General features: G+C 53.9%; 1 protein-coding gene and 1 pseudogene across 16 annotated transcripts in view; both read right to left on the bottom strand.

Annotated features, from left to right (window-relative positions):
• LOC102401256 (leukocyte immunoglobulin-like receptor subfamily B member 3) overlaps positions 1-13683 on the bottom strand; it is a 174598-nt gene that overhangs the window by 68056 nt on the left and 92859 nt on the right. Inside the window, exon 1 of one of the 16 annotated variants that reach the window (XM_045163612.1) lies at positions 7439-7493. The exons of the other annotated variants lie outside the window; for them this stretch is intronic. Within the exon in view, the coding sequence (XP_045019547.1) occupies positions 7439-7472 (34 nt within the window). The 5' untranslated portion in view covers positions 7473-7493. Of the gene's footprint in view, positions 1-7438; positions 7494-13683 lie in introns of those variants that run through there. 16 annotated transcript variants of the gene reach the window in all.
• LOC123330186 lies at positions 5212-6855 on the bottom strand (annotated as a pseudogene).

Below are 13683 nucleotides of genomic sequence, written 5' to 3'. Positions count from 1 at the left end.
GGCCACACAGAGCCCTGTCCCTTCTCTTCCTGCTTTGCGACCCCACGTGTGTCTGTGGCCTGGTGCTCTTGTGAGCTGAGCAGCAAGGTGGTCTCTGAGGTAGTGGCCTGGAGCCTGGGGACATGGTGCAGCTGCACCCACCGTCCTCCCGGGGAGGAGGGGCCTGGGCCCAAGGAGGGTCCTCTCAGTGCTGAACTGCACCAGCTTGTGGGAGGGGAGACAGGGAAACAGAACCTCCTCCGTTTATCCATTCAAAATAGTTCTCGGTTTTCTGTTCATCCGAGGTGTTGCCGCTTGCTAGCTGAATTCTGCAGTTTGCATAAAGGTCATGAGGCTCAAATAATCCCGGTTTATCAGTGTTTCTGTGTGAGATGAGGGCTGGGACTTCCCCATCTGCCATCCTGCATAAAGCGCTGATTAAAGTTTCTGAAATGTGTCACACTGAGACCAGAAATGGAAAACAGAAATGATAGTTAACTCATGTGCATGATAAGTCGCCCAGCCGTGTCCGACTCTTTGTGACCCCATGGCCTGTAGCCTGCCACGCTCCTCTGTGCATGGGATTCTCCAGGCAGGAATACTGGAGGGGGTGGCCATGCCCTCCTCCAGGGGATCTTCCCGACCCAGGGATTGAACGCAAGTCTCTTACGTCTCCTGCGCTAGCAGGCGGGCTCTTCACCACTAGTGCCCCCTGGGGAGCCCTGATAGTCCACATACACAGGGAAAAGTGAGAAGGGTAAGCAGGTATCTGGCGCCCTTTTGGAATGAGAGAAACAGAGTGATGGTAGACTGCACTTGGGCTCCCCAGGCGGCTCAGGGGTAAGGAATCTGCCTGCCAGCGCAGGAAGTGCAGAGACTCGAGTTCGATCCCTGGGTGGGGAAGATCCCATGGAGAAGGACATGGCAGCCCACCTCAGTACTCTTGCCTGGAGAATCCATGGGCAGAGGAGCCTGGCGGGCTACTGTCTGTGGAGTCACAAAGAGTTGGACACGACTGAGCATGTGTGCATGTGCGCGCGCACACACACACACACACACACACACACACACACGAAGAGACTGCAGACCCAGACAACACGCCTGCCCACTCTGCAGACCGGATGCCCCCTCCCTCGGTTCTGCAGTTTGTGTGTGCATCTTCAGGGCTTTGTAAATGGAGTACCACGTCATCTGCATACAGGGACAGTTTTGCCTCCTTCCTGCCCCAGGTTGAATCCTTTTCTTTTCTTGCCTGATTGCTATGACTAGGACTTCCAGTGGTGTGTTGAACACAAATGGTGAGAGTGGGCGTCCTTACCTTGTCCCAGAGCTCTAGGAAGGCTTTCTGCTTGTTACCTTTGAGTACTGTGTTGACTGTGTGCTTGTCATAAATCGGTTTTATTACGTTGAGATGTCTTCCCTCTGTACTCACTTTGGCGAGACTTTTTATGATGAATGGATGTTGCATTTTATCAGTGCTTTCTCTGAACCTATTAAAAGACGAGCATGTTGTTTTGTCTTTTCTCTTGTTGATGTGGCGATTCACTTTGATCGATTTGCACATGTTGAATTATCCTTGTGACCCTGGTATGAATCCAAGTTGATCATGGGGTGTGATTCTTTTTGTGTGTTGTTGAATTCGGTTAGCTAATATTTTGTTGCACGTTTTGCATGTATGTTCATAGAGCACTTTGTTCTGTAAGTTTTCTTTTTTGGTTGTGTCTTTGTGTGGTTTAGGTACCGGGGTGACGGTGGCTCATAGAAAGACTCTGGGAGCGTTTCGTCCTCTTCAGTCTCCTGGGAGAGTGTGAAGAGGGTCATAGAAGTTCCTCTTTGTCAGTTTGGTAGAAGTCCTCCATGAAGCCATCCAGTTCTGGCCTCTGGTTTGCATGGAGTTTTCACTGGTGTTATTACACATTCTGTGTAGCTTCCAGTGGCCGGTCTGTTCAGGCTGTCTGGGTCTTCTTGCCTGCGTTCTGGCGGGCTGTGTGTCTCTAGAGACTCGTGCGTGTCTCTTCCAGGTTTGCTGTCGGATGGGTCAGCACACAGTGCTTCTTAGTACTCTCTTATAAACTTTTGTATCTCTGAGGTCAATTTTAAAAATTAATTATTAATTAATTTTGGCTGTGCTGGACTTCCCTGGTGGCTCAGATGGTAAGAATCTGCCTGCAATGCAGGAAACCTGGGTTTGATCCCTGGGTGGGGAAGATCCCGTGGAGGAGGGCAATGCAACCCACTCCAGTATTCTCACCTGGAGAATCTCATGGACACAGGAGTCTGGTGGGCTACAGTCCATGTGGTCCCAAAGAGTCCGACACGCCTGAGGGACAGACAGTGTTGGGTCTTCCTCGCTGCCCAAGGGCTTTCCTCCCGTTGAGCTGAGCTCAGGAAGCTTTTCTCTTCGCTGCGGTGCCTGGGCTCCTCGCTTTGATGGCGTGTCTTGTCGCAGGGCAGGGCTCTGGGCCCGTGGGCTCAGCATTTGCGGCCCGCGCGGGATCTTCTCGAAGCAGGGATGGAACCCGCATCCCCTGTGTTGGCGGCTGGATTCTTATCCGCCAAGCCACCAGGGAAACCCGGTAGCAGCTCTTGTTCCTCCTGTCTCATTTCTTATTGTATGTATTTGAGTCCCACGTTGTTGCCTTTTGAATTTGATGTGATGGACTGGACTCCTACAGTCGTATTTCACTTATTCACCATCATGCTTGAAAACTGATCTGTGTTCCTGTAGCAGTCCAGCTTTGTGCATTTTTTGTATAAAATTCTGTCACATATATATATACACCAAACCATTCATTTTGGTGAAAGTGATTTCTGTAACTTTTCCTACTGTGAACAACCCACGTGTCCTTTTTCTGCTTGTACACGCGTGGCCGTGCACGCATCTTCCTCTGGGTTATACAACTGTGGGCCAGCGCTGTGTCTCTGCCCTTTAACTGAGAGTTGCTGTCGACTCTCCAGATTGACCGGGCTGATGAGTACCCCTGCCCGTGATGTGCTGGGATTCCTCAGAGTCAGCCTTGTCTCCTCCATCGTTTTCTCTTTCCCTCTCTTACAGATGAACTAGGAGGTGGGCATCTCATTTCAGGGAACCTGGGGCATAAAACTGAGGTGCAGACGATCCTATGTGATTGTAATGAGAAGACACATCTGGACACGTGGGGCCATCGGTGGGGGCTGGCTGGACCAGACTCGCCCTGTGGGAAAGTCCGCCTGCTCCTTCCTTCCCACCCGGCCTTCAGCGTGTTCACCCGGGCTCCTTGAGGTTGGCCACGGAGCGCGTTTGTCCCAAAGGAGACACACAGTTCACACTGGGCTCTTTAAGCATGTATTGCCTGCTGATTTTGTCTGTGCCGGGGCTGTGTTGCTGCGGGGGTGTGTCTGGTTGTGTGAGCGGGGCTGCTCCCGCGCTGTGGTCTCCAGACGCTGGGCGTCTGCAGCACTGGCCTGTCTGCGGCACGTGGGCTCCAGGACGTGCCGGCCTCAGTCACTGCGGCTCACAGACTCACTTGCTCCTTGGCGCGTGGGGTCCCCCAGGATCACAGATTGAACCCGTGTCTCCTGCATTGGCTGGCAGACTCTTCACCACCAGGGAAACCCCATATCGGGGCTCTTTACACAACGATATATTCCTGAGCTCATTTACCAGCGTAGCCCTGACTGTCACTTCAAACGCCAGGGTGTCCCTTCACACTGACAGTGTTTCTGGAGAAACTACACCGGTGTCCTCTGATGAGGAGGAGGGGCATGAGGGGTCCAGAGGGGGCTCAGGGAAGAGTTTAGGATCCAACTGGTCCAAACAGGGCCCCACTTTAACCCATTCATTCAATTACTTAAACGACATTGTGTTTCTGAGAAGGGATGGAGGTCATTGTGCACGCCAGAGAAGGCGGGTATGAACAATGAGGCTCACGTCCTCCATGAGACTGGACAGAGCCTGCGGGCGTGCAGGGTGAGGACCCGCCCCTGCCATGTAGGACGCGCCTCGGGCCGGGAGTGAGAGGAGACAGGGCGTCCTCCCTGGGAGGGAGGGCGCCCCCGTGAGCAGAGGCTGAGCCCCCCGGGGCACCGGGGCCTCTTCCTGCCCCCCGCGGCGCGTCTCTTCCCCCGGGGTCTCTGCAGACAGCGCACCAAGCATGCGTGGCAAAGGCTCTTCCCGAAGCTTCTGGGCTGGAAGCTGGCGTCCCGGGCTCCGGTGCTCTGGGCGGTGTGGAGCCCCCGTGCTCAGCTCCGGGCCGCGTCTCGGGCTCCTCTGCAGTCGTGCCGAGCCTGGCAGAGAAGGATCCCGAGGAGCAGCAGGACAGAGGCCGCGAGGCCCATCCGAGTGAGATTCTGCACCGTGTAGTCTGGGGTGAGGGCGCACAGGTCAGAGCCGGCCCCTTCACCAGGAAGCGGGGTGTGCGCCCAGGGCACCGGTTCCTGGGAGAGGACCTGGCCCTGGAGCCCAGCCCCTGACGGGGACGCTGTCCTTGTTCCCACTCGTGGGTCTGACTGCGGTGATGGGGAAGGGTGTCAGGGGGCCTGAGGGTCCTGAAGGGAGGCTGTGGGTGGTCCATGTCCTCCTTGGGAGCCTCCCGGGGCCTCTCTTACTGTCTCAGACGTTCCTGCTCAGGACCCTGAGCTGCCAGAGCTCAGACAGCACAGGGTGGGGCCCACCCCTTAGCTTGGTCGGCTGGGTCCCGGGGTGGGAGCCGCCCCTCAGCGGTGGTCTGCGACGTCCCACGGACCCACCACCACCCCCTACAGACGCTCGCTCAGTCCTCTGCGTCTGCCGTCTTGACTCTGCCTGGGGGAGGGGGCGATCCCTGGAGCCTCCGGAAGTATGATGGGGTGGGGGCGGGTCTGCGCCTCCGCAGACTGACCCCCAATCCAGCAGCCTCAGGCCCCTGCAGCCTGTGGCTCCGGCGCCATCTCCACCCGACTCTCCACCAGCCCTTGACGATCTGAGGGGCCTTGTCCTCCCAGAGAATTTCAAAGCGCCCTGGGGTGGGCTGTCTCCCCTGAGCACAGAGCCACGAGACTCGCCAGGTTCGGGTCTGGGTCTGTGGCTGGGAGAATGGGGCCCTGGGAATAAGCCCAGGAGGGGGTGGACTGGGTCAACCCGGGGTCCCCACCTCACTCCCCTCTGCCCTGCACGGCCCTGTGGCCTCCTCTAGACCCTTGCACTGTCCACCCGCCCCTCTGGGACCCCAGTGTGGGAGGAAGGGGCAGGGGTCAGGCTCTGAGGCCCCTCCCTCAGGGGGCCCCTCCGTCAGCGCCCCCTCCTCCAGGACCGCCCTGCGCTCCCGGGGCAGAGCCCCGAGCTGCTGAGTGAGAGGGACAGACCAGGGCCTCACCTAAGACCACGAGCGCCAGGGGCCCACTGGGCTGTGACAGCAGGTAGGGGTCTGTGGTGAGTGAGCGGTAGCACCTGTAGGTGCCCCCGTGGGCTGAGGTCACAGGGCTCAAGGAGAACTCGGCCTGGTACCGCCCATTTTGGTCCTGGGAGTGCAGACGCAGGGGGCGATGGGCTTCCCCCTCTTTGGACAGAAGGAAGGTGTCCGTCCGTTTTCCTGACTGACAGCAGGGTCACGGTCTCCCCCGGGGCCACCGAGGGGCCCAGCCGCACCGAGAGGGAGGGTCTGTCTCTGAGCCATCTTGCAGAGAGGAAGGGGGTGTGGGCGCCGGCCTGGGTTCTGAGTGAGACTCCGTGGGCCTCTCTGGCCCCTCAGCGCTGTCTCTGTTTCTCAAAGTCTCTCCCCTCCCCGACCCCGTTTCTCTGTCCCTCCATGGGACCCCTCCCCCTGGCCCCAGCATCACCCCTGAGGCTCCCCGGTGGGGCCTGTGCAGAGTCTGGTCCCCAGCTGACCCGCTGGCTCCTCACCTGCCACCAGCAGCTCCAGGGGCTGGCTGGGGGCCGACCACTCGGAGGAGAGGCCGTGTCCACCGTAGCATCTGTACCGGCCCCCGTGGACGGTGCCAACTGGGCCCAGGGGGAAGTCAGCCTGAGAGAGCCCCTCCTGGGGCCTCCGGGCATGGTGCTGGGGGAGGTCCTGTTCCCCCTCCTTGGACAGAGCGAATCTGGTGTAGCTGATGTCAAAGGGACACACTGGAGGGTCAGGTTCTGTCCAGAGATGACAACAGGGCCCTGCGGGGTCAGGAGGGAGGGCTTCACAGAGAGCCCTGGGGAGAGACACATTCTGGCTTGTAGGGACCGCTTCCCTCATGGACCTCCCTCCCCCGGCCCGGCCCCAGGCCTCGCCGTGTCTCAGTCTGTGTGTCTGTCCTGTGAGCCCCATGCTTCTCTCCCCACCCTCTCACAGGGGCTCCCCTTGGGAGCAGAGACCCCAGTACGTTGTCTTGTCTGAACAAATGTATGCGGTCAGGACGGGACTTCCTCACCTGGGACCAGGAGCTCAAGGCGGTCGCTGGGGGCCGACCACACCCGAGGGGTGTCCCTGTTAAAGCCGTAGCATGTGAACGTCCACCCGTGCCTGGGGGTCATGGGGCCCACGGGGAACAGGGCCTGGGTCTGCCTGTCGGGGGTTTGCTGTCCATCCAGGGTCCGAGGGGACTTGTCTTCTCTTTCCTTGGTCAGAAGGAATCTGTTAAATCCCTGATAGGAGGCACACTGGAGGGTCACGTTCCCTCCCGAGGTCACCACAGGGCTCGGCAGGGCTGAGAGGCTGGGTTTGACGTAGCGTCTTAGGAGAGGAGGAGGTAGCTGGTTCCATGGGGCCCCCACCCTGCCCTCCCCTCCCCAGGGCTGGGCTGTGAGAGGGACACCCCCTGAGAGCAGACCCCCTCCCGAGGGCAGAGCCCAAGGCCCTCAAGTGTCCCTCACGTGTCACCACCAGCTCCAGGGGGTCACTGCGCTTGACCAGCCAGTGCGGGTTCCATAGTAGCAGTCAGCTCCCTGCGTGGTCCTGTCCCATGTATTGGATGGAGAACCTGGCATTGTCCCTGACCCGGGGGTTTCTGTCTGTCCCAGAAAACGGGGTTTCCCTCTTTATCCAGATGGAACTCCTGGGCCCTCAAGGGCCCCTGACACCAGATGATCATGGGGCTCCCCCAGGGGACCACAGAGCCTGGCTCAGCCCAGATGGTGGATTTGGGGAGGGTCCCTGGAAGGAAATCAGAGGTGGGCTCACCAGGCGTCCCCCCCACGCCCCGACTCTCAACCCAGACCTCCCAAACTGCCTGTCCGTAAGCCCCGAGCTGCCTTCCCCCTGCCCATGGCCTGGGGGTGACCTTGTCCCCATGAGAGGAGGGAGCTGGGCCCTGGGACAGGCTCACTGGCCTGCACCTGGGTCCTCAGGGCCACACTCAGTCCTCGAAGAGAGCGCCCTGTGAGAGGTGTGCCCTCAGCTCTGAGCAGTGCCTCTCCACCTAGGGAGCCTCCTGGGCCCTGGGGTCCCCCGACACAGCAGGCTGGCTGGGGGGTCCCTCCAGACCACGGCTCTGCCTGCCCCTCTTATCTCACCAAGGCAGAGCAGGGCGGGGAGCGCAGGGGCCATGGCGTCTCCTCCCTGCGGTCCAGGCTGTGAGGATGAAGGAGACCTGGGTGTCCTCCGGACAGACAGACCACAGGGTGTGTCCTCTCTGAGGCTGGTGCTTCACATCACATCAGCAACGCCACAGGAAGGGGAACTACCTCTTCGTGAGAACCTAGCTCTCGTTCCCGTGAAAGTCCCAGTGTGTTCCCGAGACACCCATTTCTGGTGTGGGCAAGCAGGGCATGTCCTTCCTCCGAGAGCCTCACTTTGGGGTCTGTTTCCTCCTATGCCCGTACATCAGCAGGTCCCCGTGGGGTTCTCACCATGGATGGGTCACCAGGCCCTGGAGATGCTTCGGGGAGGATGCCAGCCCCTGCTCTCCTCAGGGCTCAATTCCCCAGAGACACACGTCAGTATCTCCCTGGGACTCAGTGGAGTCCGCGTGGCCGAGAGCCCAGAGGAGGCTTCAGGGAATAAGGAAGGAAACTAATTCCTCCCCTGCCCCAGAGTGTGGGTTTTCCCTGTCACAGCCCCCTTCAGGGGCGTCTCTCTTTATCGCATCACTGTCCAGCCTCCCTTCCTGGGAACAAGCCCCTGGGTGCTTCCTGCCTCCTCAGGGCCCTGGTGTCCTTGGGCACAGTCTCCACCTGGTCTTGTCATAACCTGCAAGCTTTAGGGTGTATTGATTGGGGTCAAGGCTCTCACTCTGTTGGAGAACAGATGCTCCTGTAAATGTGTGCCCGCTGCTCATGTACCTGGGGCGGTGGTGCCCTTTCTCTGTGCCTGAGGTTCCTCCTCTGCCTGTTATCCCGACCCCAGCCTTCAGAGGGGCTACAGGCTCTTGCTGCCGTCATCATGGTCAATTTCCAGATGAGGTGACGGCAGGAGAGGGTGGACGTGAAGGGCTGTGGGCTGAGACTGCACCGAATGGGTGAGTGTGGTGCCCACCCAGAGCCTCCTCTGCTCCTAACGCTGAGACGTGCTCTGGAAAGTGTTTCTGAAACACGTAGCCACAGACAAGGGCAGAAAGAAAGTTCCCCAAATGGATGGGAACCACAGCAAAGCAGGAGAGGTAGGCCATGTGGCCCCCGGCGGCAGGGATCATCTCAAGGTCAGAGGAAGGTTTCCACCCCTGTGGACACACAGAGGGAACCATCGTCACAGAAAAATAAAGGGAGGCAAGCATGTGGATTATTTTGTAGAAGAACAGGTGGTCATTGAAAAGAGTTGAAAATGTTCAACGTGAACAATACAGTAGATTCAACACATTAAAAAGTCATGCAGTCAAGAAGACAGCTGAGCGGCCACGTGTGAAGTTGGAGTATGGCACTGAGGAAATGGTCCAGAGTGCAGCACAGAGAGCAGACAGGGAGATTCAGGAGAGGCGGGCCTGTGCTGAGGGCCAGTGTGCTATCTGTCGTAGGTGTCAGACGGGAAGACGCTCACGACAGATGGCAACGGCTGAGGCAGCAAATAACGGAGCCTCCTTGACTGACGAGAACCGACCTGCGAAGGGCTGGGACTCATGCGTGTGCACATGACACCCGAGGGCCGCCCTGCTGGGCCCCTGAGACTCGGCGCTCCTTACTTAGGGGCCCGGGCGGGATCACCGGCCAGGGGTCCAGACATGGCACATTTACTAAAGACCCTACACCCTGCAACGGAGAGCCTGTGTGCCCCAGCGACGTCAACAAATAGGTTAATTAACTACATGTGTTTAAAAATAAATGGAAGTAACATCTGAATCTTGACCTTTCATAGTAAACTGAGAAACTGAAGGTAAATTTTAAAAGTATTTGGTACTGAATTAAACAATTTGAAACAGTTAATTCTATTTTAAGTAAATTTCAACTAAAAAAAAGAAAAATCACGGCGGACTGTACTGAGGCCCTAAAAAGGTCCTGAAACTACTTCCTGTGGAAAACGCAGATTATCAAGAGAATGACCAGCCCATTGGGAGGAGACTGCCCCCTACCAAAAGGGGGTGCTAAAGGATACTGGAGCCGTGCCGTCAGGGAATTAACCAGGAAGAGTTCCCCCTGAGTCGGAGTACTTGCAAGGGGCAGAAGTGAGAGCTTCATGCAGACCACATCCCCAGCTTCCACGAGGTTCGGCACCGCCTCCTACTGTGGGCAGTGCCTCAGCTTCAACCCGCCAAGTCCTGAGAGAGGAGGCGGGCTCTGGGGGCATGGGGCCCTTAACCTTGACCAGCGTTTTCCTCTCCTAGTACTTGAGTCACACGCTGGATTCCAAATAGGAAGTGTTCTCAAGCAACTTGATAAAAAGAGAATGACTGTGAGAGAAGGCACTTTCAGAAGTGCAAGTTCTTAGATACTGACTGTTTTCACATGGAAAGGAATACTAAGAGATGGCAGAGAGACAGTGAGACGCAACAGAGAGGAACGCATGGCTGAAAATGAGCTCTGGAAAAGTACACAGACACACGCTTGATGCACAAACACACCCACACGTGTGCATGGAGAGAGCCGTGCACAACCCACACATGTGTATACGAGTACCCAGAGCTCAGGTGAAGCACCGTCAGAACTTTGCCTTTTCTGAAGGAGGAGGAGAATGCATACGTGTTCAGAAATAAAAATGGAAATACGTATTTTAAGCATGAGAGCAAGTGCCTAAAATCAGAAATGGAATAACTCCAAATGTGCCTGGTGTAATTAAATGAAAGAAAACCTTTTCAGCTTTACTGAGGTATAATTGAGAAAATTGATGCTGTAAAGAGCAATATTGCATAGGAACCTGCAATGTTAGGTCCATGAATCAAGGCAAATTGGAAGTGGTCAAACAGGAGATGGCAAGAGTGAACAGTGACATTCTAGGACTCAGCGAACTAAAAGGGACTGCAATGGGTGAATTTAACTCAGATGACCATTATATCTACGACTGTGGGCAGGAATCCTTCAGAAGAAATGGAGTAGCCATCATGGTCAACAAGAGCGTCCGAAATGCAGTACTTGGATGCAATCTCAAAAACGACAGAATGATCTCTGTTCGTTTCCAAGGCAAACCATTCAATATCACAGTAATCCAAGTCTATGCCCCAACCAGTAACGCTGAAGAGGCTGAACGATTGTATGAAGACCTACAAGACCTTTTAGAACTAACACCCCCCAAAATATGTCCTTTTCATTATAGCGGACTGGAATGCAAATGTAGGAAATCAAGAAACTCCTGGAGTAACAGGCAAATTTGGCCTTGGAGTACAAGGAAAAGGCTAATAGAGTTTTGCCAAGAGAACGCACTGGTCATAGCAAACACCCTCTTCCAACAACACAAGAGAAGACTCTACACATGGACATCATCAGATTGTCAACACCAAAATCAGATTGATTATATTCTTTGCAGCCAAAGATGAAGAAGCTCTATACAGTCAGCAAAAACAAGACTTGGAGCTGACTGTGGCTCAGATCATGAACTCCTTATTGCCAAATTCAGACTTAAATTGAAGAAAGTAGGGAAAACCTCTAGACCATTCAGGTATGACCTAAATCAAATCCCTTATGATTATACAGTGGAAGTGAGAAATAGATTTAAGGGACTAGATCTGATAGACAGAGTGCCTGATGAACTTTGGACGGAGGTTTGTGACTTTGTACAGGAGCAAGGATTAAGAGCATCCATACGGAAAAGAAATGCAGAAAAGCAAAATGGCTGTCTGGGGAGGCCTTACAAATAGCTGTGAAAAGAAGAGAAGCAAAAAGCAAAGGAGAAAAGGAAAGATATTCCCATCTGAATGCAAACGTCCAAAAATAGCAAGGAGAGATTAAAAAAAAAAAAAAAAAAAGCCTTCCTCAGCAATCAATGCAAACAAATAGAGGAGAACAACAGAATGGGAAAGACTACAGATCTCTTCAAGAAAATTAGAGATACCAAGGGAACGTTTCATGCAAAGATGGGCTCGATAAAGGACAGAAATAGTAGCGACCTAACAGAAGCAGAGGATATTAAGAAGAGGTGGCAAGAATACACAGAACTGTACATAGAAGATCTTCATGCCCCAGATAATCACGATGTTGTGATCACTCACCTAGATCCACACATCCTGGAATGTGAAGTCAAGTGGGCCTTAGGAAGCATCACTATGAACAAAGCTAGTGGAGGTGATGGAATTCCAGTTGAGCTATTTCAAATCCTGAAAGATGATGCTGTGAAAGTGCTGCACTCAATATGCCAGCAAAGTTGGAAAACTCGGCAGTGGCCACAGGACTGGAAAAGGTCAGTTTTCATTCCAATCCCAAAGAAAGGCAATGCCAAAGAATGCTCAAACTACCACACAAGTGCCCTCATCTCACACGCTAGTAAAGTCATGCTCCAAATTCTCCAAACCAGGCTTCAGCAATACGTGATCCATGAACTTCCAGATGTTCAAGCTGGTTTTAGAAAAGACAGAGGAACCAGAGGTCAAATTGCTAACATCCACTGAATCATCGAAAAAGCAAGAGCGTTCCAGAAAACATCTATTTCTGTTTTATTGACTATGCCAAAGCCTTTGACTGTGTGGATCACAATAAACTGTGGACAATTCTGAAAGAGATGGGAATACCAGACCACCTGACCTGCCTCTTGAGAAATCTGTATGCAGGTCAGGAAGCAACAGTTAGAACTGGACATGGAACAACAGACTGGTTCCAAGTAGGAAAAGGAGTATGTCAAGGCTGTACATTGTCCCCCTGCTTATTTAACTTATATGCAGAGTACATCATGAGAAATGCTGGACTGGAGAAAGCACAAGCTGGAATCAGGATTGCTGGGAGAAATACCAATAACCCCAGATATGCAGATGACACCACCCTTATGGCAGAAACCAAAGAAGAACTAAAGAGCGTCTTGATGAAAGTGAAAGAGGAGAATGAAAAAGTTGGCTTAAAACTCAACATTCAGAAAACTAAGATCATGGCATCTGGTCCCATCACTTCATGGCAAATAGATGGGGAAACAGTGGAAACAGTGTCAGACTTTATTTTTTGGGGGCTCCAAAATCACTGCAGATGGTGATTGCAGCCATGAAATTAAAAGACACTTTCTCCTTGGAAGGAAAGCTATGACCAACCTAGACAGCATATTAAAAAGCAGAGACATTACTTTGCTAATAAAGGTCCGTCTAGTCAAGGCTATGGTTTTCCCAGTAGTCATGTATGGATGTGAGAGTTGGCCTATAAAGAAAGCTGAGCACCAAAGAATTAATGCTTTTGAACTGTGGTGTTGGAGAAGACTCTTGAGAGTCCCCTGGACTGGAAGGTGATCCAACCAGTCCATCCTAAAGGAGATCAGTCCTGAGTGTTCATTGGAAGGACTGATGCTGAAGATGAAACTCCAATAGTTTGGCCACCTGATGTGAAGAGCTGACTCATTTGAAAAGATCCTGATGCTGGGAAAGATTGAGGGCAGGAGGAGAAGGGGACTACACAGGATGAGATGGTTGGATGGCATCACGGACTCAATGGACATGAGTTTGGGTAAACTCCGGGAGTGGTGATGGACAGGGAGGTCTGGCGTGCTGGGATCCATGGGGTCACAAAGAGTCAGACAGGACTGAGTGACTGAACTGAACTGAACTGAATCGACAAAAATTGTATCTGTTCCACATGCACAGCTTGATGTTCTCACTTCTGTCTGTGCTGTGAAATAAGTACCGCAGTCATGCCAATTATAATTAGCGTGTACATCAGCTCCCGTAGTTCACCTTGGTCTGCGAGTCTGGTGAGGACACTTCAGGGCTACCCTTTGAGGAGGATTGAGTCTACAGTAGAGTACGGTCGGCTCTAGTCACATTGCTGCACATCAGGTCTCCAGAACTTAGTCGTCGGCGTCCCTGAAACTTTGTTCCCTATGACCAGCACCTCCCCGTTATCCCTGCTCCCAGCCTCTGGGGACTACGTTCTCCTCCGTTTCTCCAAGTCTGTTTTAGATTCCACAGGTCAGTGAGCTCCTGCTGCGTTTGCCTGTCTGTGTCTGGCTTTCTTTACTCAGCATAATGTCCTCCAGCTTCACCCCTGTTGTCTCAAAAGAAGAGATTCCCTTTTCTTAAAGGCTGAGTGAGACTCCATTGTGTGTGTGTGTGTGTGTGTGTGTGTGTCTGGCGTTTTCTTTGTGTATTTATCTATCGACAGACAGCCAGGTTGTGGCCGCATCCTGCTACTGGGAACAACGCTGCAGAACACAGGAGTGCAGATACGTCTGTGAGGTCCTGGCTTCTTCTTTGGATACATACCCT

The sequence above is a fragment of the Bubalus bubalis genome, chromosome 18 (assembly GCF_019923935.1).
Source record: "Bubalus bubalis isolate 160015118507 breed Murrah chromosome 18, NDDB_SH_1, whole genome shotgun sequence".
In the NCBI taxonomy this organism is placed as follows: domain Eukaryota; kingdom Metazoa; phylum Chordata; class Mammalia; order Artiodactyla; family Bovidae; genus Bubalus; species Bubalus bubalis.
This window is presented reverse-complemented; position numbering and strand designations above follow the sequence as displayed.